This window comes from Misgurnus anguillicaudatus, chromosome 19 (assembly GCF_027580225.2).
Source record: "Misgurnus anguillicaudatus chromosome 19, ASM2758022v2, whole genome shotgun sequence".
Classification (NCBI taxonomy): Eukaryota; Metazoa; Chordata; class Actinopteri; order Cypriniformes; family Cobitidae; genus Misgurnus; species Misgurnus anguillicaudatus.
The window spans coordinates 22,169,502-22,191,072 of record NC_073355.2 but is presented as its reverse complement, the minus strand read 5'-3'; the positions used below and the strand labels follow the sequence as shown (position 1 = coordinate 22,191,072).

The following is a 21,571-nucleotide window of genomic DNA, read 5'->3' as shown; positions in this document are numbered from 1 at the left end:
AATATCACGTTATTTACTCACCGTTTTCCGCGTGTAGATCCAGAAAGGTGTTTTCAACGATGATAAGTAAATTCCAAAAGCAGTATTTTTTTTCTTATGATGCGTTGTGTTTCTCGTTTCATGATCAATATACAGGTTTTTTAGTGCTCTAACACAGTGGTTCGTAAACTGGGGGGCGCGAGATGGTGCCAGGGGGTCCCCAGTTTAACAACATTTTATAAAATACATTAATTTATCATGAATTCTGTGTAATTAAACCTAAAAAAAAAATAAGGCTACAAACCAACAGCACTACTTTGTATAATTTAATGTTTTGTTTAATTAAAATGCTACGTTTTAGAACTGCTTTTTGTCATAAATTTTCTTTGGGGGGGCCGCGAAGGAATGCACCATATACAATGGGGGCCACACGCTGAAAAAGTTAGAGAACCACTGACCTAACACATCCTAAAGTTTTACTTCTCTGACTTTTTAAAAATAAAAGTCAATTTTGTTTAAATGTCAGGAGTTCCCAGTTGTTACTTTTGTTCCGCTGCTAATACTGTTGTATATGTTGAAAATGTATATTATTCTAATTTGATTTAATTTCATTTTCATAGTGTTCAAACTGTTGAAAATTTTTTTATTTGCAACAATTTAAGTTTGTATTGTTGGTTGAAATATTAAATGAAAATGTAATTTCATTATTTTTTACAAAGATAAATTACAAAATATGTTTGCGGTTACATATGAACGAGGTCATAGTCATGTATATTTCCTAAAAACAACTGTAAGACATCTATCTTGTTTTGTTGTGTTACTTTATCCCTGCTGTCAAAAGTAACAATTCACTACTTATGTTTAAAGTGAAATTATACTGAAGTCGTTTTTACATTTGTTCAAAATTCCACCTTGTATTGATAGACTACACTTGTGAGTTATTGACCACAGCTAAAATATATCTCTGTCTAAAACATTATCTTTTAAAATTAAGTTTTTCTGAACAATTTTAGTTTTGCCCCCCTCCCCTAATATTGTGAGAGCAAAAACTGCAAAAGGAAGATCAGTACTAGTAGAAATAACATAAATTACTTCCTAAAAGAGTAATTTAAAATTCATATTCATGTTAAGCTTAAGCTTATACCTTAAACACAGAACAAAAAAATGTGATGGAAGTGTCAGGGCAAGACAACATTTTGTGTTTAGTACAAATTTAGAAAGCGAAGTATTTTACTTGGCTTCTCAAAATGAAAAGTTGTTCCCCACCTGTGAACATCCTCAGTAGGAAAATGGCAGCATAGCAAATCGTGATCAAAGCGTTTGAGATGGAGCTGTCTTGATTTCTGTCTGTATTCCTATTCCTGTATCAGCTATGCAAACACAGAGCAAGTGCACATAAACATAAACAAACATTCCCTCTGGACGCGCTCTCTCCTGCAGTTTTCGTGATAGGCTTAGCTGGGTGACAGGAGATGAGTTTATATGAAATGCAGAAATCTTCCTTTCCTCAACAAGCAAATGTGACCTAAAATCACCTCCGTATAAAAAGTTTTGAATTCTCTGTATAATCCCCATATATTACATACCTATTGTATTAATTGTGCTATACTATGACTTCCCTGCTAAGACTTTGTGGAAGCCACCCGCAATGTTTACCAAGAGAAGCTGGAGGAGGCGGGACTAGGACAAGGACCCTTTATGTTCTCCTATCAAGAAGCAGCTAGTTTGATGGACACTTCTGCCTTTCACTCCCCAGTAAGTAGAACTGCAGGATTTACAGTAGTAATGAAATGCACGACTTAAACTGCTGCCGAATCCTCACACAACCTCTTCAAATTGAGACTTCATTTTAGTTAGGAGATTTACTCTGCATACTTAATAGGAGCTTTTCTGCCTCTCAGGAAAGTTATCAAAGTGCTTAAAAAACTTTGATTGTCAGAATCAGACTGTTCTGAATCCTGTGCATTTTTGAAAACGTCGATATACACTCACCTAAAGGATTATTAGGAACACCATACTAATACTGTGTTTGACCACCTTTCACCTTCAGAACTGCCTTAATTCTACGTGGCATTGATTCAACAAGGTGCTGAAAGCATTCTTTAGAAATGTTGGCCCATATTGATAGGATAGCATCTTGCAGTTGTGGGATGCACATCCAGAGCACGAAGCTCCTGTTGCACCACATCCCAAGATGCTCTATTGGGTTGAGATCTGGTAACTGTGGGGGCCATTTTAGTACAGTGAACTCATTGTCATGTTCAAGAAACCAATTTGAAATGATTTGAGCTTTGTGACATGGTGCATTATCCTGCTGGAAGTAGCCATCAGAGGAAGGTGGTCATAAAGGGATGGACATGGTCAGAAACAATGCTCAGGTAGGCCGTGGCATTTAAACGATGCCCAATTGTCACTAAGGGGCCTAAAGTGTGCCAAGAAAACATCCCCCACACCATTACACCACCACCAGCAGCCTGCACAGTGGTAACAAGGCATAATGGATCCATTTAATCATTCTGTTTACGCCAAATTCTGACTCTACCATCTGAATATCTCAACAGAAATCGAGACTCATCAGACCAGGCAACATTTTTCCAGTCTTCAACTATCCAATTTTGGTGAGCTCATGCAAATTGTAGCCTCTTTTTCCTATTTGTAGTGGAGATGCGTGGTTTCCGGTGGGGTCTTCTGCTGTTGTAGCCCATCCGCCTCAAGGTTGTGCGTGTTGTGGCTTCACAAATGCTTTGCTGCATACCTCGGTTGTAACGAGTCATTATTTCAGTCAAAGTTGCTCTTCTATCAGCTTGAATCACTCGGCCCATTCTCTTCTGACCTCTAGCATCAACAAGGCATTTTCGCCAACAGGACTGCCGCATACTGGATGTTTTTCTCTTTTCACACCATTCTTTGTAAACCCTAGAAATGGTTGTGCGTGAAAATCCCAGTAACTGAGCAGATTGTGAAATACTCAGGCCGGCCCGTCTGGCAGCAGCAACCATGCCAAACTCAGAATTGCTTAAATCACCTTTCTTTCCCATTCTGAGATTCAGTTTGGAGTTCAGGAGATTGTCTTGACCAGGACCACACCCCTAAATGCATTGAAGCAACTGCCACGTGATGGGTTGATTAGATAATTGCATTAATGTGAAATTGAACACATGTTCCTAATAATCCTTTAGGTGAGTTAATATGAAGTATTCTGCTATTAACATTTTTATGAAACGTTGCATTTGCATTTGTCTTGTTCTCTATTTCAGACCTATGAGTCCGAGTGCAGCTACAGCAGTGAAGAGCTGGAGGAGTTTCAGACTGAAGTCAAACAACTTCAAATTCAAATGAAGCAGCTCAAGGTGAGCAACAGAGCTGAAATGTAACCGGATTACCAGCCGCATTGTGAAAGTGTTTCATCGTTGACTGTCTAGAAAATTCTGCAGGACAGAGCAGAACATCTGCACCAAAAGTCCTTGTGACCTTAACGTTTAGTGCAATGCTTACAGGTGTTATTAAAAGACACAGAAGACAGTAAGAAGACTTTGGAGGAGGAACTGCAGAAGACGGCTGAGGTAAAACCTGCAGATAATACGTTAGCTGTGGCCGATCCTAAAAAGCTACAAATTGGGCATAAAAAATAAAATATTAAAAATGTGCATAATTAAACATGTAAAGCCCCTTTCATAAAGAAATATGATATATAACTGTATATGAATTTATGTTTTCACTCATGTTTATTTGTTGATTTTTGTGTGTGTGTGGATGAAACAGGCGGCCACTGCCACGGTAGAGGAGAACAAGTCTTTGAAGAGTAAGCTGCAGGTAGCCGAGGCCGTTCAGAGACAGACTAACAGTGCTGAACAGGACTACGAGGAAGTCATTCAGCTCCTGGAAGCTGAAATCAAAGATCTGAAGAACCAGTTGGCCGGAAAGAAACAAAGGAGTCTGGGCGCTACCAAAGTAAACCTTTTAGCATGTATTAATGTACCAAGTTAGCAAGATGCAATGGAATGAAATGTAGTGTGCAGGTGCAGTACATGTATAGAAATCAACCTGTTTTAAATGGTGTTTTCTGCACAGGAGGATGTAATGGATCTGAACAGGAGGCTTGCCATCATTGACAGCCAACTGAGAAAATCTGAACTGACCAGGAAACACCTGGAGATATCCAACAAGAAGCTCCTTGGGTTTGCCCAGGTAAAGCCCTGTTTAGACTGAAACTGCAATCTTTTTTGGTTAAAATTTTTTACAAATCGGCAAACTTACCTGACTAAACAATGGTTAGCTTTTATTAAATTATTTATAATTTGAGTCTGATTTTGCGAAATAAAGATAAATACCTAAAGTCTGTGGTGTTGTGGGCAGTGCTCCGACATATGGGGCAGATGCACTTTCGACCTATACCTTCCTCTCCTTACACTTTAAATAAAGGCAAAATGCCCCCCCCCCCCTAAAAAACAACAACAACAACAACAATGTAAAGTATGTAAAGTTTCATGCAATTTTACGTTTTGAACCGAGATGGCGATAGAGAGGCAAAACCTATGGATTGCATCTTTTAATGGGACATATCATGAAAATCTGACTTTTTCCATGTTTAAGAGCTATAATTGGGTCCCCAGTGCTTCTATAAACCTAGACAATGTGAAAAAGATTAACACAGTAACTTAGTTTTGGTAAACTATTCTATTCTCTAAACAAACTATATCCATTGTTTCCATAAGGCTGGATTCTTTGGGAAGCTCAACAAGCTTACATTTCCATCACAAACAACAACACACTTCTTTGGCAATGTTGATTTTGTGTCCGCTCTTGGTTGGTGTGTGCGTGCACTATTCTGGTTGAAGTGCCCATATAAGGACTTCCACTGTACTTCCTGCACTGTAATTGCCCATAAAAGAAATAAAGCATGATTGTTATGTTTCATTTTTGAAAAAAACGTTCCGAAACCTGTACGAACTCCTTCACACGTCCAATTGCTTTTTTGACACTTTACCTTTTCTTAGCATGAGGAATCCAACTCTTTAACAGTGTCAGAATGCTACAAATAGCTTTAGACCCCCCCCCCCCCATTTAACCCTTATGTGTTGATCGGGATGATTGAGTTTTAATTTGGCCACAATTTCTCTGTGTTTCAGCAAATGTTACGATTTTTGGTGACAAATCTTATATTGACACATATTTTGAGAAAATGCTTTGAAAATTTTGCAAAAACTCAACAATACACAGTGGGCAAACTGTGTATACTATAAATACTTTAATTGCCAAGTTCATAAGTGGTGTCACTGATTTGGGGGAAAAACCAAACATAATGACAGATTTTCAATATAAAAGTGATTGTGGACCGGATTTTTCACAGCCTTGGGCTTGTCAAAGATTAGAAAAAACATTGGCTTTGATCCATTTTTAGTTTTTGTGCAGCATCAGTTTTTATTTTTCTCCCTCATTTATTGTTCAATTATGTTTTTGCCCCATTGACCATTATAACAATATTTTTTTTTATTGCAGAGCCATGACACCTTTTTATCATGCATTTTTGATTGTTGGTGGTTTTTCATTTTCCCAAGGGGTAAAATGTGTAAAAACAGAGCTTAATTTCTGGCTTGTACATAGAGTTATATGGAGTATAACAGCATATTAGAGTCTGTGTGTGTGTGTGTGTGTGTGTGTGTGTGTGTGTGTGTGTGTGTGTGTGTGTGTGTGTGTGTGTGTGTGTCTGTGTGTGTGTGTGTGTGTGTGTGTGTGTGTGCCTTTGTGTGATCAGTTTTGATCAGTACTAAGGTTGATTAACAGATTTATGCAAAAAAAATGAAACAATATTAATTCGATACATTTTTACAGCCATTTAATTTAGTGGATATTTTCATCCACGAACAACCCGAAAGGGTAGTAAATTTGAACAAAAAGTTGAGTTAAAAAGCACTTTACATTACTGCTTTTTTAATCTTCAATATAAAATGGTAGCAGAAAGTATTTGCATTTAAAAGTGTTGCATTACATACTTAATATTTAAAGGTGCAGTGTGTAATTCTTAGAAGGATCTCTTGACAGAATTGCAAAATAATATACAAAACTATATTATCAGGGGTGTATAAAGACCTTTCATAATGAACCGTTATGTGTTTATTACCTTAGAATAAGACATTTTGATCTACATACAGAGGGTCTCCTTACCTGGAGTCGCCATTTTGTGCCACCATGTTTCTACAGAAGCCCTTAACGGACAACCTTTTTTATTAAGTTGTCTCCGAAGATGACATGTTTGTCTGGTGGCGGTTACCGTAGCTTCTCTATGCATTTCAAAAACAAGGGGTGAGCAGTGAACTGAGCTGTTGGTTGCAATTCGCAACCTCACCACTAGATACCGCTAAAATTCACACACTGCACCTTTAATCAACCGTCATTTTTAGTAGATGTGTGACGTCAGCTACCATCAAGCTCACACAGGTTTTTAGTAACCACAGGTGTAATTCATCAGATTAACTTCCAGTTATCTGTCAATAAAGTTATCTAATGCAGCATCATTAATACATTAAAGCCTATCTTTAAGTATCCAAAAAAACATTTTCGGACAACCGTATAGACTGCCTTTTTCGATTTAAACAAGTGTTAAAAGTTTGAAACTCTTTCCACAGAATGTCCACAAAGTTCTCACCAACAGCAACTTGTTCGGGATAGAAAATGGGTGAGTTTCTCAATGCAAACATTTATCAGTAATGCTTCTAAATTGATCTCATATGTGACCCTGGACCACAAAACCATGCAAGTCATAAGGGTCAATTTTCTGAAATTGAGATTTATGCATCATCTAAGTAAATCAGGTTTCCATTGATGTATGGTTTGTTAGGATAGTACAACTATTTGAAGATCTGGAATCTGAGGGTGCAAAAAAATGAAAATAGTGAGAAAATCACCTTTACAGTTGTCCAAATTAAGTAGCAACTGTATTCACTCACAATTATATATTTACTTCATGGAACAAGATCTTTACATAATGATTTTTGGCATAAATAGAAAAATTGATCATTTTGACCCATACAATGTATTTTTGACTTTTGCTACAAATATACCTGTGTGGTCTATGGTCACATACCATAACCTCTTCATCCTACAGGAGCACAAGAGCATCCCTGGCAAATGACACCCCAGACACGCCCTCCCCCATCCCTGACCCCGCCTGCCAGCTCGCAGCAAAGGCCAAAGAGCTTGTGGATGGTGTCTGCTCACTTTGCACTGAGGATCACAGTAAGTGGGAATGAACTACATGATGTAATGTATGCTAGCTAGATGATAAGCGCTTGCTAGTAACTTGTTCGAAGCTTGTTTCCGTTCACCTCATCACAGTTTCTGCCCTTTCGATTGTAATGAGCTCATTTGATCTTGTTTCATCAAGACATCAGCAATGTTATTTCATGTTTTGCAGCATCACCGCAGTATTCAGAGGAAAGCGGCATGAACTCCGGAGACGACTGTGATTCAGAGTGAGTAAATATTATTGTTGGGTTATAAAACAATCAGCATTTTTCTTCACCGCTGCTGTCAGCTGTGTTTAGCTTTGGCCAGATGTTCATTTTACTGTCACAAAGGTCCTTGCTATAACTGCTGCTCTTGCAAAGTCTCTCAGTTAACACAGTTTGACAAGGAGATTTGAAAAACATTAATGCAGGTATCACATGATTCATTTTTAATCTTGGTGCACAATGTACAATTTTGGCACTCTGAGAAATTTTGTGGATTGTAAATGATTTCCTTTCTTTGATCACTTAATAATATTATGTTCATAGACTGCCAATTTATTGCAATAAATCTTCATTGTTCTGTTCTTTGCACGTGGTATGGTATGTGCAGAATGAATTTGTTCAAAACTGTATGCTTATTGATTCATGAAAACGTTCACACACAAGGTTTTAGGCCAAATATGTCCATAGACAGAGCCCAGATATATTGCTCGTTTCTCAATGTCAAGGAAGGATCCTCAGAAGCCAGAATTTCGAGGATGCTACGTCATTGACGTCCGTCGAAGGACTGTTCCAATGTCGAGGATCCTCGAAATTTCAGCCAAGGTCTGAGTCCTTCGTTCGAGAAATATCCCATATACTGGAAAGGATCCATATGTGTATCCTTCGCGCGCTAAATCAACCACAATCCTATGCGCGCAGCACCGAAAGCACACCTTAAAGGTGACCTTTCAATCACGCAATGACGTGCACTTGCTAGCCTGTTCCATTTAACGTGTTCTCCGAATGCCTAGAGGAGCCTCGCCTAGCCTCTAAAGGAAGTGACTTGTAAGCACTAGCCCTGCCAAGGAAGTATCCTTGACATTGGGAAACGGCTATATTGTATTCATGCATTGAGACCTAGTGTTGAGTGAGAATCAGTTACATTAGCATTTGTGCATTCACATAAGCATTATGCATTTGGCAGACACTTTTTATTTAAAACATTCAAATTAGATCAAGTCACATTTATTTCTATAGCACTTTTTTCACAGTGTTTCATTGCTTTAAAGGTGCAGTGTGTACATTATAGTACATCTAGTGGTGAGGTTGCAAATAGCAACCAACATTTTAGTCCACCGTTCACCGAAATGCATAGAGAAGCTACGGTAGCCGCCACCGGACAACCATGGAGACAACTTAGTAAAAAAAGTTTGTCGGTTAAGGGCTTCTGTATAAACAAAATGGCGACTTCCATGTAAGGGGACACTCTGTGTATGTAGATAAAAACGTCTCATTCTAAGGTAATTAAAACATAACACTTCATTATGAAAGGTCTTCATACACCACTGATAATATACTTATGTGGTTTATATTGCATTTCTGTCAAGAGATCGTTATAAAAGTTAAACACTGCACCTTTAAATCAGCTTTACAAAAAGTTGGAAAAAAAGAAAAAACTGTATATGACTAAATATATGAGATTTTATATGGTATTATTGTACATTTTACTGGCCTCATAAATAGATTATAATCTTATAAGAGGTATACATGACCCAAGCTGGAAAAATTAGTCGCAATGTGTGTCGTCTAATTTTGAGAGGTAAAAGAAAATTGAGGTTTTCATTAAAATAAGTACATTAACCCTTTCCCTGCCATTGATGAGTTATCTTGTCAATTAAGAGGAAAATTTTGCATGAAATTATGCATTCCATGGGCCTAATTTATAAAATGCTTCGTAGAAACCATCCTACATTTGATCTTACGATAATTTATCAAAAATGCGTATGTGTGATTCATAAACCGAATGTATGCGCTGAAAACGCACGTACCCCTTCATTTCAGATGTGAAATTTATAAATCGCAAAGATCTTGACCTTCTGCGCAGCTGAGCAGTTTCAGACCTCTGCCTTTTAATGATGCCTAATTAATGTTATAGACATATAAAAGAGCGCTTGTCAATGTTTAAACCCAATTTCGAGCAGCAGAATAGCTAATATTGCCAAAAACCTGCAGCAATCGGACAAGCAAAAGTGTGTACGTCTGCTGACCCTGACGTGGCGCAGAAGATGGACTTTACCGTGGATTTTTGCATACACACACTTTACTATCAAATCTATGCGTACGCACACTTTATAAATGAATTTTTATGTTAATCTGTAATACCGTGATTATCCAATAGATGGCGCACTTACCCAATTTATAAAAAACTGAAGCAAAAACATGATTTACTCATTTTAAACTGTGTGTATGTTTTGATAATCGTTTTGAATTTGATCTCTAACAAAATTCCTTTTAAAAAATGCAATTATGTCAATGCAAATGTATTTTTGCTAAGAAAAAACATTTTTAAAGAAAAATACCCATATTTAAGAGTTTATAAGTAGAGAAAGAAATATAGATAGGATGAAATGTTTTTTCCCATTTTGTTTGTTTGTTAGTGTTTGTTTGAAAGCGGGTCTGTTCTCTCATTTGATATATTTGTATGTTTATGTAATTTTAAAAGAAAATTTTCCTGGATGGCATTTTGTGAAACTTTTGTGAATATATATGAACATATGCTGTTTTTTGGATTATCGAACATTTAATCAATTGATATGATAAATTACAGCTGTCTTAAACTATATTAAGCTAGACATGCCTTTCTATTTTACATGAAAAAATGGCCCTTAAAATCAGGAGGGTATGGGTATACAAGGTGGTATACATTTTATATGAATGTGTTTTCCATGGCTAATGCAGTTGAGCAACAGAGATATTTTTATTGTAGACTTTATTGAATGTTTTTACTTTCTAGTGTCATTCACTGGCCGCAGGCTCCTCCCCTCCTCTGAGCTCCTGCAGTAGTGTGACCATAGAGGATTTTGGAATGAACAAAGACTTCAACAAGAAGAACATCAAGGCCGAACCGAACCAAAACTGGAGAATAAAAGACTGATGTTTTCTTGTGTTTTTTATGCGTTTACTGTTCATTTCAAATGATAGCAGAGAACTGAGAAGACTACTGGTCAAAGCATCTGTTCATGTACAGTACATATTTAACCTGTAGCATTATTTAATGTCATAATGGGAAGCCAAAAAACGATCAGTTTAAACAAATGACAACATAAACAGAGGTGACTTGGGTTTAAGTCATCACATTGTGCCATGTGCAACATTTAACTTAACTTGTTTAGTAAGAAACCGTAAACCACAATTATGGTGATGAGTGTTTAATATATTTAACAAGAGAAATAAAAATCAAGTCTTAATTCAAGTACATTTCCCTATTAAGTGAATATAATGTAAACACGTTGCTGTAAAGCTCTTTATTAGAGCTATGTGTAAAATACACTACATGTTTTACATTTAAGTTTGAAATGATGCTTATTTGTATCTGTTCTGCTAAGAAGTGCTATGATGCGTTAAAGATTTTATATTTTGAGTCCAAATCTTTTATTATTCAGAAACACATAGACATGCTCGCATATATGTGCGCAGTTGCTGTTGTAAACCTTGTAAATACTGCAGCCAAACCCTTCGACGTCTCTTTACATCTTCACTAATGATGTCATTTTTGTCACATTTGCAGTGCAGTTTAGTCTGATGTCATTCATTTTGTTCGCTTGTTTTAGGGGAGATCCTTCCTAGTTTGATTCTGCTATTGGCTCTGGCATCTGTAACTGTACCGATTGTTCTTGAAGGATTTCGGTTGTCATGCCACCATAAAGCAGTGGAGGTCATATTGCAATGCTTCACCCCTGAATGCATCTATTCATCTAAACAATGAAGAGAGTTCAGATTACCATTCTCATAACCACGCTGTATTTGAATGTTTTTGTCTTGGAATATCTGCAGTCACTTATATCAACGTGTTATAAAGTGGTATTACTCATTTCCTGATGAATAAGGTGGAACTTCATGTTAACATTAACCGGTTTGATTTGTAAATACATGCTCAGAAAGTGCTGATATAGTAATGTGATTGAACTAGAATGCATCATGTGTGTGGCCTAAATATCTTTCTTTTATTGTTTTTATTAAAGTCATAAAAAATGTGTGTCGTGCATTCATCTGCCATTATTAGAGTTTTTAATGTTTGTTTGAAAAATGTGACAGTCTGTAAAAACCTACTACAAGTCATTTTAGTGATTTACTGTTTTCTACATAAAAACAGTAAGGAATAATTGACGACGGGCCGTTGAATTATAAGAAAATAATGCACACCCAAGGTACCGCAGGTGTGCATTATTTTCAAATAATTCAAAGGACTGGAGTCAATTATTCTACTTATACCATGGTTCAGGGTTCCCACACCTTGGTTAACTTCAAATTCAAGGACCTCTCAAGGACTTTCTAGGTCCAGTACCCTCAAATTCAAGGACTAAATGTTGGGACACATTTCAAGTGAGAGCAAGGTTACATCGTCTTACCTTTTAAGATACATTGTTACAGTTCACTTTTGAGGAAACTCACGCTGTGTCACTGCGGTGACACTTTGGGGATGCCTCCAGGGGTAAGTGTGTCTGAATGTGTATATCAAATTCAACCAATAGTGAGACTTAATGACAAAGACAGGGTGACGCGAGAGCCAGGAAGTATATCGCTATCTGAAATATTGCCAAAGACGGCATTACAGGGATGCATGAAGTATAGTAAGGAAGTCGCAGCGTCTCGTTCCCTTCTCAGGGAACAACAGTTACATACGTAACCAGAGATGCTTTCGTGTATCATACACAACTATGCAAATTATTTTGGTATGAATCAACATTCGCATACAGAAGATATAAGCATTTAAAGCCAACATTTGTCTAGAATTTTTATGACATTATCCTACACTACACAGGGAATAATATAGTTTTTTCAGAAAACTTGAAAATAGATTCAAGCACTTTCAATGACCTGTATCTATGCATGTATATTTTCAAAAAACTTCCCAGGGCCTTGAATCCCCCCCACCCCAGATTCACAAACTTTCAAGGACCCATGGGAACCCTGACAGTTACCAAAAATATTGCTCTGGTGCCTATTTTTAAGACATCTGACAAGTTAGGTGTGCAGTTATTAAAAAATAATCAACACCCATGGAACATTTCTCAACCAATCAGAATAAAGCATTCAACAGCCCCGTGGTATAACCCTAGATAAAGAACATTTGTGACAATATAACCTTGATCTTTGACTAAAAAAAGCTGTATCAAAGTGAGATCAACGACTGAAACTTTGATGCTCTTAATCTCAAAATTAGATTTTGAAACATTATCCAGGATTTCACAAAAAGGGTCACATATAATAAAAATCCTAAAAGAATGATGTCATAAACAACTTTCAACAATTAGAATAGCAATATTTTAATGTAAATGGCAACATTTAAACTCTTCACATGTTTACAAACCAAGAATATCAAAATTCTAGATGTAGCACAACTCTAAGATCGCAGGATAGCATGTTGTAAGTTTTTTACAGATTAAAAACAAAAATATTACAAATTTCGATTTCAAACCAAACAACATTACCATTTAAGGTGTGAAACCGGACATTTAACTGAAGCTCATACCCTTGAAACTAAACATGGGGTCTATTCACTCCACAAAACAAGAAAATCAGGGAACTTCTTAACATATTTCACAATAAATTACAAATATCAGTTTACTCAACACAAGAGTAAATTTACAACACAATACAAAATTCAATTACAACAGTCACAATGCACATGCTGTGAGCTTCTTTGAAAAACACGTTATACACAGACTAAGTGTCTCCTTAAGAAACCACATTTCTTTAATATGACTATTATAATAACTAAAGTGTGCAAAAGAGACAAGTCTATTGTGTGATGCAGTCTTAAAGTATGAGTTCATAAGTTTAGAAAAGCTACTGACATGCACACGTCAGTAATACTGGTGAGTCAGGGGCTCCTCTAATGGCGTTTTTAATTTGATTTGTGTAAACACAAGTACATTCGTTCTTTGTGCACCCCCACACGGTGTAATGTTGGCTTGGATTGTTCATCTGCGACCGGCGTACTGATCAGAACGGCCGCTGTAGGAAGGAGATAGGGGGAGAGCCCACGCTTCGCGGACTGTGCAGGTGAGAGTCATAGGAGCCTGGAGTCATGCCCACAATTGTGTCTCCATTAGGAGTCTCTCCATGTAGAAAATCATCTTCTTCATCCATGGACCCCTGTGAGATAGCAGATATTGTAGCTTAACTATACCGTCAAATCGTGAGAAATAAGTTTGATGTACTATGACGACAAATCAAGTTGTGGTCATCACCTTTCTAACTTCCTTTTTCGGTACATCAATCACACAATCGGACGGCTCCTCCCACACCTGGTAGATGGGCTCGATGACTTTTCCAGATCTGTTATTAAGTAAAAAATAAGGTGAGTCGACTGACCAATTATGCAAAGGCTGATTATAACAGGACTGAAAGGCACCTTTTTAGGAGATATGGATCAAAAGGGAAGAAAGAGTCCAGAGGGTTTACGTTAGCGGACACAGAGCTGCCGCCCACTGAACTCCTCACCACTGGCAGCACGTGCCGGTTGTTCCGCTCGATGATGGTGTAACAAAACACCAGTTGATACTTCCTGCCAACAGATGGGTAAAATTGCCTTCATCTGTAAAGCTTTTATTCATCTCATAAAGGCGTGTAATTCGATGAAGGATCTCTCCTGTACCTGGTGATGGCTGCAAACATGTTGGTGACGGCCGGTATACAGACCCTCAGGGGGTTGAGCTGGCACATCACTATGCGCTCGAGATTCAAACTCTGAAGGTAGGACAATCCTGCAAAAACGACATGCAACCAATAAAAACAAACAGACACAGAGGATCGTCACTATAACCGATGCAGGATGAGGTCTGTGTGTACCTTTCTTCATGTTGCCCTCCAAGATAGCATTGTGTCTAAAGATCAGTGTGTAAAACACCGCCTGGCAAGCAGTGTAAAAGGGGCCGTGCAGATTCACGTCACAGAAAGCTTTGGATCCAGAGTCTTGGGTGTCGATGTAAAGGTGCAGCCAGGGAACCAGCAGGTCCAGACAGGCCTTGACTGTACTGGGGATGAAATGACAACTCTATTTAAACCACTTTTAATAAGAAAAAAGATGAGTTGGTGTTTAATAGTTGTGACCGTGTCTGTGTAATCCAGAGGCCAAAGTCTCTCATTATAATTATGAGATTAGGAGCATCAAAGTTTGATTTTACATCGATTTCAATCTTTAAAATGACCTATCAAGGTTATATTTTCACAGAATGTTCTTTACATTATCTACGATGATATTATATAGAAAAAAGTAAATAAAAAAATTACTTTAGTTGGGTTTTAACAGGCTGGGTCACATTTAATCATTATAACCAAACGCCTTGTATGCCAAACCTAAATATTGAACTCCACTGTATATTAACACTTTCCCCACCATTGATGAGTTAACTCGTCAATTAAAGGAATAGTCTACTCATTTTCAATATTAAAATATGTTATTACCTTAACTAAGAATTGTTGATACATCCCTCTATCATCTATGTGCGTGCACTTAAGCGCTGGAGCGCGCTGCGACGCTTCGATAGCATTTAGCTTAGCCCCATTCATTCAATGGTACCATTTAGAGATAAAGTTAGAAGTGACCAAACACATCAACGTTTTTCCTATTTAAGACGAGTAGTTATACGAGAAAGTTTGGTGGTACAAAATAAAACGTAGCGCTTTTCTAAGCGGATTTAAAAGAGGAACTATATTTTATGGCGTAATAGCACTTTTGGGAGTACTTCGACTCGCCTGAAAAGTCCGCTCCCCTTCTCACTCTCATAATGGGAGAGGGAGGGTGTTACTGCGCCGAGTCGAAGTACTCCCAAAAGTGCTATTACGCCATAAAATGTAGCTCCTCTTTTAAATCCGCTTAGAAAAGCGCTATGTTTTATTTTGTACCACCAAACTTGCTCGTATAACTACTCGTCTTAAATAGGAAAAACGTTGATGTGTTTGGTCACTTCTAACTTTATCTCTAAATGGTACCATTGAATGAATGGGGCTAAGCTAAATGCTATCGAAGCGTCGCAGCGCGCTCCAGCGCTTACGTGCACGCACACAGATGATAGAGGGATGTATCAACAATTCTTAGTTAAGGTAATAACATATTTTAATATTGAAAATGAGTAGACTATTCCTTTAAGAAAAACATTCCCTGCCAAGTTTTTCCGGCAATCCGTATTACAGCTATTATCCACCAGATGGCGCTCTTACCCAACTTATAAAATCTGGAAGTAAACAGTAAAAACTCTGTTTATGTTTTGATTATCCTCTGAATCTGATCTCTATCAAAAGTCTCAGCTTTTTGCGCAAAATTTGGTATTTTTGAAAAACCTACCCATATTTAAGAGATGATAAAAAGAGAATAAATAAAGATAGGATGAAACAGTTTTATATTTTAAAGAAGAACATTTTCTGGAAGTCATTAAACTTTTGTGAAAATGCTGGCGCTGGCTGGAAACTTAAAAAAAAAAAAACGCTGGCAGGGAAAGAGTTAAGAGGACACTCCACTTTTTTGAAAATATACTCCCTAGAGTTAAACATTTGATCCCCATCATCCTGGAATCCATCCAGCCGATCTCCGCGTCCGGCGCCACACTCCTAGCACAGCCTAGCACAATCCACCGAATCTGATTAGACCACCAGCATCGCGCCAAAAAACAACCAGAGAGCTTCAATATTTTTCCCATTAAAAACTTACGCATTGCCCGAAAATAGTCCCCTGCCATTGAAAGTTACTAAGGGGACTATTTTCAGCCGGTGTGTAATATCACTACGCCTGCTGCAGCCACGTTACATCAGCAAAGTCACTGATTATTACGCCAGAATGAGAGTATAGCACCTAGCCATATCTGCCTAGAAAATCAGAACTTTTAATTTTCTGTCGGTCTTAGTACACGATGTAACTACAAAAGAGAAAAGTTTTAAATAGGAAAAATATCGAAACTATTTGGTTATTTTTTTAGCATGATGCTAATGGTCTAATCAGATTCAAAGGATTATGCTAAGCTATGCCAAAAGTGCTAGCGCCAGACCCGGAGATCAGCTGAATGGCCTCCAAAATGGCAATAATCAAATGTTCAACTCTAGGGGAGCTGGAAAATGAGCCTATTTTCAAAAAAAGTGGAATGCCCCAATAAGTCTATTAAAACTGGATGTTATGAGATCACAGTTAGACACATACGATACTGGCAGGAACTTGGCTCTTGCCATGAAGCTGCCCATGTATCCAGCAGCAGCCTGCCTCAGAACAGGGGGCTGTGAAGGGCTCTGCAACAGTTTCCATAAGTGATCCAAAAAAGCTTCGGCCAAACCCTAAAAATACAAAACAACAAAGATTTACAAAAAGTACATATCAAGCTGCTCTATATGCCGCTTTAGATACGGCAGTCTGTATAAAATTGTCTATGAAGCACTGTTAAAAGCACACTTCCTTATTTGTGCTGTGTTGTTTGGCACGAGAACGGGGAACTTACCAAGCGAAAGCTGCACAGGTAGAACATGCAGTACTGCACATGACAAGAAGCATGTGTGGGAAGCACCACCTTATCAAACACACACAACAGGTCTCTGTACAGAGCTTTGGTCTTCTCAATATCCAAAGAGCCTAATAACATTAAACAAGCAAAAAGTTGTTCATTTGAAGAACTATCATTTGTAGAACTATTATGACCAATCAAGGTGTAACCCAAAGACACTAATGCAAAAATACCCAACTATTTCCTCTTAGTGTTTTAGCTCAAATTCTTACCGTTAACATGACACACATCTTTAATGTAAGCCAGCAGGACTGTCATTAGTGTGTCTAGTCTCTCTGCCACAGGATGGACCATTGGTCCATCAACAGATTTAGATGTATCCAGTGGTGAGTCCTCTTCCTCATCCTAAATTAACCATAAAACAAATTAATGAGTGATTTAGCCATAAGAGGTTGCACACATGCCATTGGGCACCAACTGTATTTTATTCTGTATGGCAGCGTTTAGTTTTTATCATTTAGTTGTCCTTAGAAATATTCATCCATGTTAAAGAGGCAGTCGTCCTCTCGTGATTCTCTACTGGCGTCATGTTGCGCTGCACCCTCCACTTCTTCAATATCATTTCGCGAAGCACTAACCTGCAAGTCAAAAACAGCTGTCAAAATGCTGCAAACACCTGTAGAAATAGTCATCAAGTGACTGCACAGAAGCCCTCTTACATCTAATGTGAGCATCTTGCTGATGATGAGCTCCAGAAGGTCTTTCCTCAGGGCTGGCATGTAGACTGTAACCCTTAACAGGTTGTGTACATAACACTCCTGTGTGGAGAATATGATACAGCCTCAGTCAAATCACACATAACATCATAGAGTTAATGGATAGTTCACCCAAAATTAAAATTGTGTCATCATTGACACACCTTCATATTGTTTAGTACCTGTATGAGTTACTTTATTTTGTTGGATACAAAAGATGATATTTTGATAAATAATGGTAAGCACACAGTTGATGTACCCATTGACTCCCATAAGATTTGTTTTTCCTACTATGGAAGTCAGTGGGTACGGTCAACTATGTGGTTACCATCTTTATTAAAACATCTTCTTTAGTGTTCAGCAAACTCATGCAGGTTTTGAGGGGGGAGTAATAGATGTCAAATTTTATTTTTGGGTGAACTATCCCTTCAAATCTAATGAGAAGTCTTTCTGTAACTCACAAGCATCCTGGAGGATTTCTGCACGAATGGGAACTTTTCAGAGAGGATTGGCGTCAGGAATCTGCTGGTTCTGAAAGTATAAGTGATGTAAGTGATAGAGCAACTATTAAACTTAGAAAAACATTTTTTATTTTTTTATTTAAAAATCTTACGATGGAACGTATTTTGCAATCAACTGCAAAGCTTGATGACACTGATCAAATATCCTTGGTAGATCTGTTTGAATGTAAAGAAAGAATGAATTATAGTGTGATGTGATTAACAATGGCTAATATAATGCACATCAAGATAACTTGAATGTAATTCATGAAATTAATGACAGCAAATGAGATCCCATAAGCCTGGCATGGTGGTTTGTCACTAGGGTAGATCATAAAATGCAAAAATATGTATATTTGTAATGTGTTAGGGCTGGACAATATGGCCAAAATTTTTTATCGCTGGTATACTTCTAAAGTTCCGTCGATATGCTATAAATCCGATAATGGTATGAAGGTCAGTGACAAAAACGGTTTGGCAAGATGAGAAATTCAAAAATCTTTTTTAAAACCTTGTTTTAAAAGCATGCATCAGGTTTATTTCAATGCACATAGTGTATTTATGTAAATGTTATGCAATAAAAAATTACATTTGCACCATTTTTATGAAAGTTAAGACTGAATGGACCTGAAAATGTCAAATGGTGTAACCGCTAATTGCGCCAAAGAATTACAAATATTGCATTTTTTATTCACCTTGATGGCATGTAAGCGTAATCATAAAAAATCATTTTAAAATATAATTTCATTAGTTTTTCTAAATGTAAATTTTAATGCGTTTTTGTAATATTTGTCCTGACATATGCTGAAAACTGCTCTGTTTTCTAAATTTTTGACAAATGATGTAAAAATTTATGTAAAACAAAAAATCATATTACACTAAACTAGATCATTCTATTTTATTCCACATTTGTATTAATATATTTATATTTTCATTTTTAAAAAAAATTACTAGTTACACCAATTGACACAGACCGGTTACACCACATTGACATTTTTGCAATTATCCGCCAAATATTCTTTCAAAATTAAATTATAAAACCAGAAATTTTAGACTTGGTGCTTAAAAAAAAGAATGTATGCAAGTAATCTGCAAATTTATTTTGAAATTTTAACCCTTTTACATTTACTTGAACCAAACGAACACAAAATAATTAAAGGGACAGTTAGTAGGATTTACTCTTGTATTTTGCATTCAAACGAATAGTGCTCTCTAGCGCCTCGCTTTCCAAATGCGTGTTGCAACTACGGTAGCCGTTATGTAACAAGAAGCTATGACAACATGTTTCAGCTGGTTCACGTGATGCTGACTCTGAACGAAAAACGCGTTGCGGTAGGTTAGTGCTTTTTGTCCCTCTCTGCTATTATAGTTTGTTAATATGGCGGAACGACAATTCTAAGCTTACAAAGAAAAGTCAGATCATTGGCAGAGGTCATTTGACACCAATGAGGACATATTTATGAATAAAGACATTGATTTTGACTAATAAAATACTACACATTGTCCCTTTAACGTTACGTCATTGACCCATGAATGTAAAAAAAAAAACTTGGGATAAACTGCAAAGAATGTCCACAACGAATGTCTGTACGTACAAACTTCTGAACAAATGCATTTGCCAAGTCTATGAAGCCTCTTTCTATAAAACAATTTACTGTATAAACAAATGTTCATTTAAAAAAATTGTAATGGTAGAAAAAAAACTTACTCTCATCTTCGTCATCAGAATCTGAAATATCCACATTTCCTTCTTGGATTCTTATTCTCTCTGGTTAAAAAAGCAAAGTATAAACATTATTATATTACTTTAGTAAGAGATCTGATGAATGTGAACTGAGTGAAGTAACCAAAAATCAAACTTACTTGGTGTAAAATTAGATGTAATTGTTTTCAGACAAGCTCTGAGATAAACTGTCTGTGCTGACACAAGGTTACTGAGAAAAGCCAGATATTCCTCCACAACAGCTTGACTGCGACCGAGCCATGGCAGCTTCTGTATGGACAAACATTTTATAAAACCCACCCCATTCCTGACATTTTTTGTGATCATATGACAAAATTATATTTCGCTCACCAACACAACATAGATTAACTGTTCATGATCTTTGCCAAGTTGAGTAACACAGCTCCTGAGTTCCTGCAGCCATTTGATGATCTGGGCATCCTACAACAACAACAACACAAAAACTAATAAATCATCACATGCTTTTTAAAGCAGAAATACATTTAAAAACAGTACTCGCCTTAATGTCAGGATCTGAGAGTTGATGCTGTATCAGTTCATAGTCACTTGTGTCACCCTGCAGAAGTCACATCAGATATGTCAGGACATGATCCACAGAAAAAAAGAAAGTGACATGCGTCAAGCTTTTAATGTTATACAGCAGTAAACTTACCTGTTTTAGTTTATCTAAAGTATTTGCAACACTCCCTCCAAAACGCACAGTCTTCACTGGAGGTGAATTGAGGAAATCTCTGTCATCTACCTCCATAATGTATAACAAATCCTCTTATTCTAAGAACACAACACACAACGATATGAATGTTAATAATGACACTACGTCCACATTTAGATACATCATGTATTGAGTAAGCTTTATTTATGTTTGTGTAAAAGTTAGATGTAACAAAACCAAATGAAAGATGAACGACCAAATACATTACGTTTTACTGTACACTATGCGAAGAAAAACGCATGCATTATTAATTTCATAGTAAATAGCTTAATCGATCACATCTTACCAAATAATGAGAATTAATAAACGATTTATAATGGAATTACGCATTATAAGCTAAACATTAAATACGCCGCATGCACAACCATGCCGAACTCTGCAACAGGAAGTGTGGTCTTCAGTCAGCATTGTTTTCACGGATGTAGTGGATTCAGTCACACGGTGCGCAATATATTACAGTAGTACCACCTAGTGGTTTGGAGTGTCATGATCTCGTGACGTCGGATGCGTTGGGATCCATTTGAAGTTGCGCAGGCGGTCACCATATGACATCTAAATACCGCGAGAGCGAGTCAAATACTGGGCTTTTGAATTCTTCTCGCGGTACATGATGTCATGATGCCTTCTGCGCAGCGTCGTGTGAAGTCGAACGCGATTGTTGTTTATGCGATGACAGAATTTTTTTGCTGTTTTTTGATACAGTGATGTATATGATTAACCAAATAAACATTTGTTAGTGAATCTAACGTAAACATTTAGATTTTGGAGAAAACTTGTGGTTATGTAATGAAAATTATTCTCACAATGCAGAAATTTCTTATTAGTTAATTTCTTAAAGAGATTTCTTATTTTAATATAAAATCCCACAATAAGTAAAAATCAGTTCACTATAATTAATACCACAGAATACTACACTATAAAATGTTTGGTTTATTTTTAACCAATAATAGGTAAATATTG

General features: G+C 37.0%; 2 protein-coding genes across 5 annotated transcripts in view; one reads left to right on the top strand and one right to left on the bottom strand.

The window, feature by feature from the left end:
- Positions 1 to 11,443, top strand: part of LOC129433880 (syntaxin-binding protein 4) — a 50,208-nt gene extending 38,765 nt beyond the window's left edge. For all 4 annotated transcript variants that reach the window (XM_055192619.2, XM_055192601.2, XM_055192610.2 and 1 more), the window contains 9 exons: positions 1,607 to 1,734; positions 3,237 to 3,329; positions 3,477 to 3,542; positions 3,742 to 3,930; positions 4,051 to 4,167; positions 6,606 to 6,655; positions 7,085 to 7,215; positions 7,394 to 7,451; positions 10,204 to 11,443. In XM_055192619.2, the coding sequence (XP_055048594.2) occupies positions 1,607 to 1,734; positions 3,237 to 3,329; positions 3,477 to 3,542; positions 3,742 to 3,930; positions 4,051 to 4,167; positions 6,606 to 6,655; positions 7,085 to 7,215; positions 7,394 to 7,451; positions 10,204 to 10,240 (869 nt within the window). In that variant the 3' untranslated portion in view covers positions 10,241 to 11,443. The remainder of the gene's footprint in view (positions 1 to 1,606; positions 1,735 to 3,236; positions 3,330 to 3,476; positions 3,543 to 3,741; positions 3,931 to 4,050; positions 4,168 to 6,605; positions 6,656 to 7,084; positions 7,216 to 7,393; positions 7,452 to 10,203) is intronic.
- Positions 11,444 to 12,708: 1,265 nt separating this feature from the next.
- rrn3 (RRN3 homolog, RNA polymerase I transcription factor) lies at positions 12,709 to 21,055 on the bottom strand. The gene is made up of 18 exons (XM_073857144.1): positions 20,898 to 21,055; positions 20,552 to 20,670; positions 20,399 to 20,455; positions 20,230 to 20,319; positions 20,019 to 20,148; positions 19,864 to 19,923; positions 18,269 to 18,332; positions 18,117 to 18,186; positions 17,620 to 17,718; positions 17,444 to 17,538; positions 17,173 to 17,306; positions 16,898 to 17,028; positions 16,606 to 16,736; positions 14,265 to 14,449; positions 14,071 to 14,179; positions 13,828 to 13,980; positions 13,664 to 13,751; positions 12,709 to 13,568 (listed from the first exon to the last, which is right to left on the bottom strand). Exons 2-18 carry the CDS (start codon positions 20,645 to 20,647, stop codon positions 13,416 to 13,418), a joined length of 1,845 nt encoding a protein of 614 aa, XP_073713245.1. The 5' UTR covers positions 20,648 to 20,670; positions 20,898 to 21,055; the 3' UTR covers positions 12,709 to 13,415.
- Between the last annotated feature and the right edge of the window lie 516 nt (positions 21,056 to 21,571).

What these genes read in the sequence shown, in the direction of transcription:
- rrn3 (XM_073857144.1), bottom strand. Translation starts at nt 20,647, where the DNA reads ATGGAGGTAGATGACAGAGATTTCCTCAATTCACCTCCAGTGAAGACT. An exon ending in TCTCAGATCCTGACATTAAG is followed by an intron (nt 20,320 to 20,398) that starts GCGAGTACTGTT and finishes TTGTTGTTGTAG; the next exon opens with GATGCCCAGATCATCAAATG. An exon ending in ACCTGTGCAGCTTTCGCTTG is followed by an intron (nt 16,737 to 16,897) that starts GTAAGTTCCCCG and finishes TTGTATTTTTAG; the next exon opens with GGTTTGGCCGAAGCTTTTTT.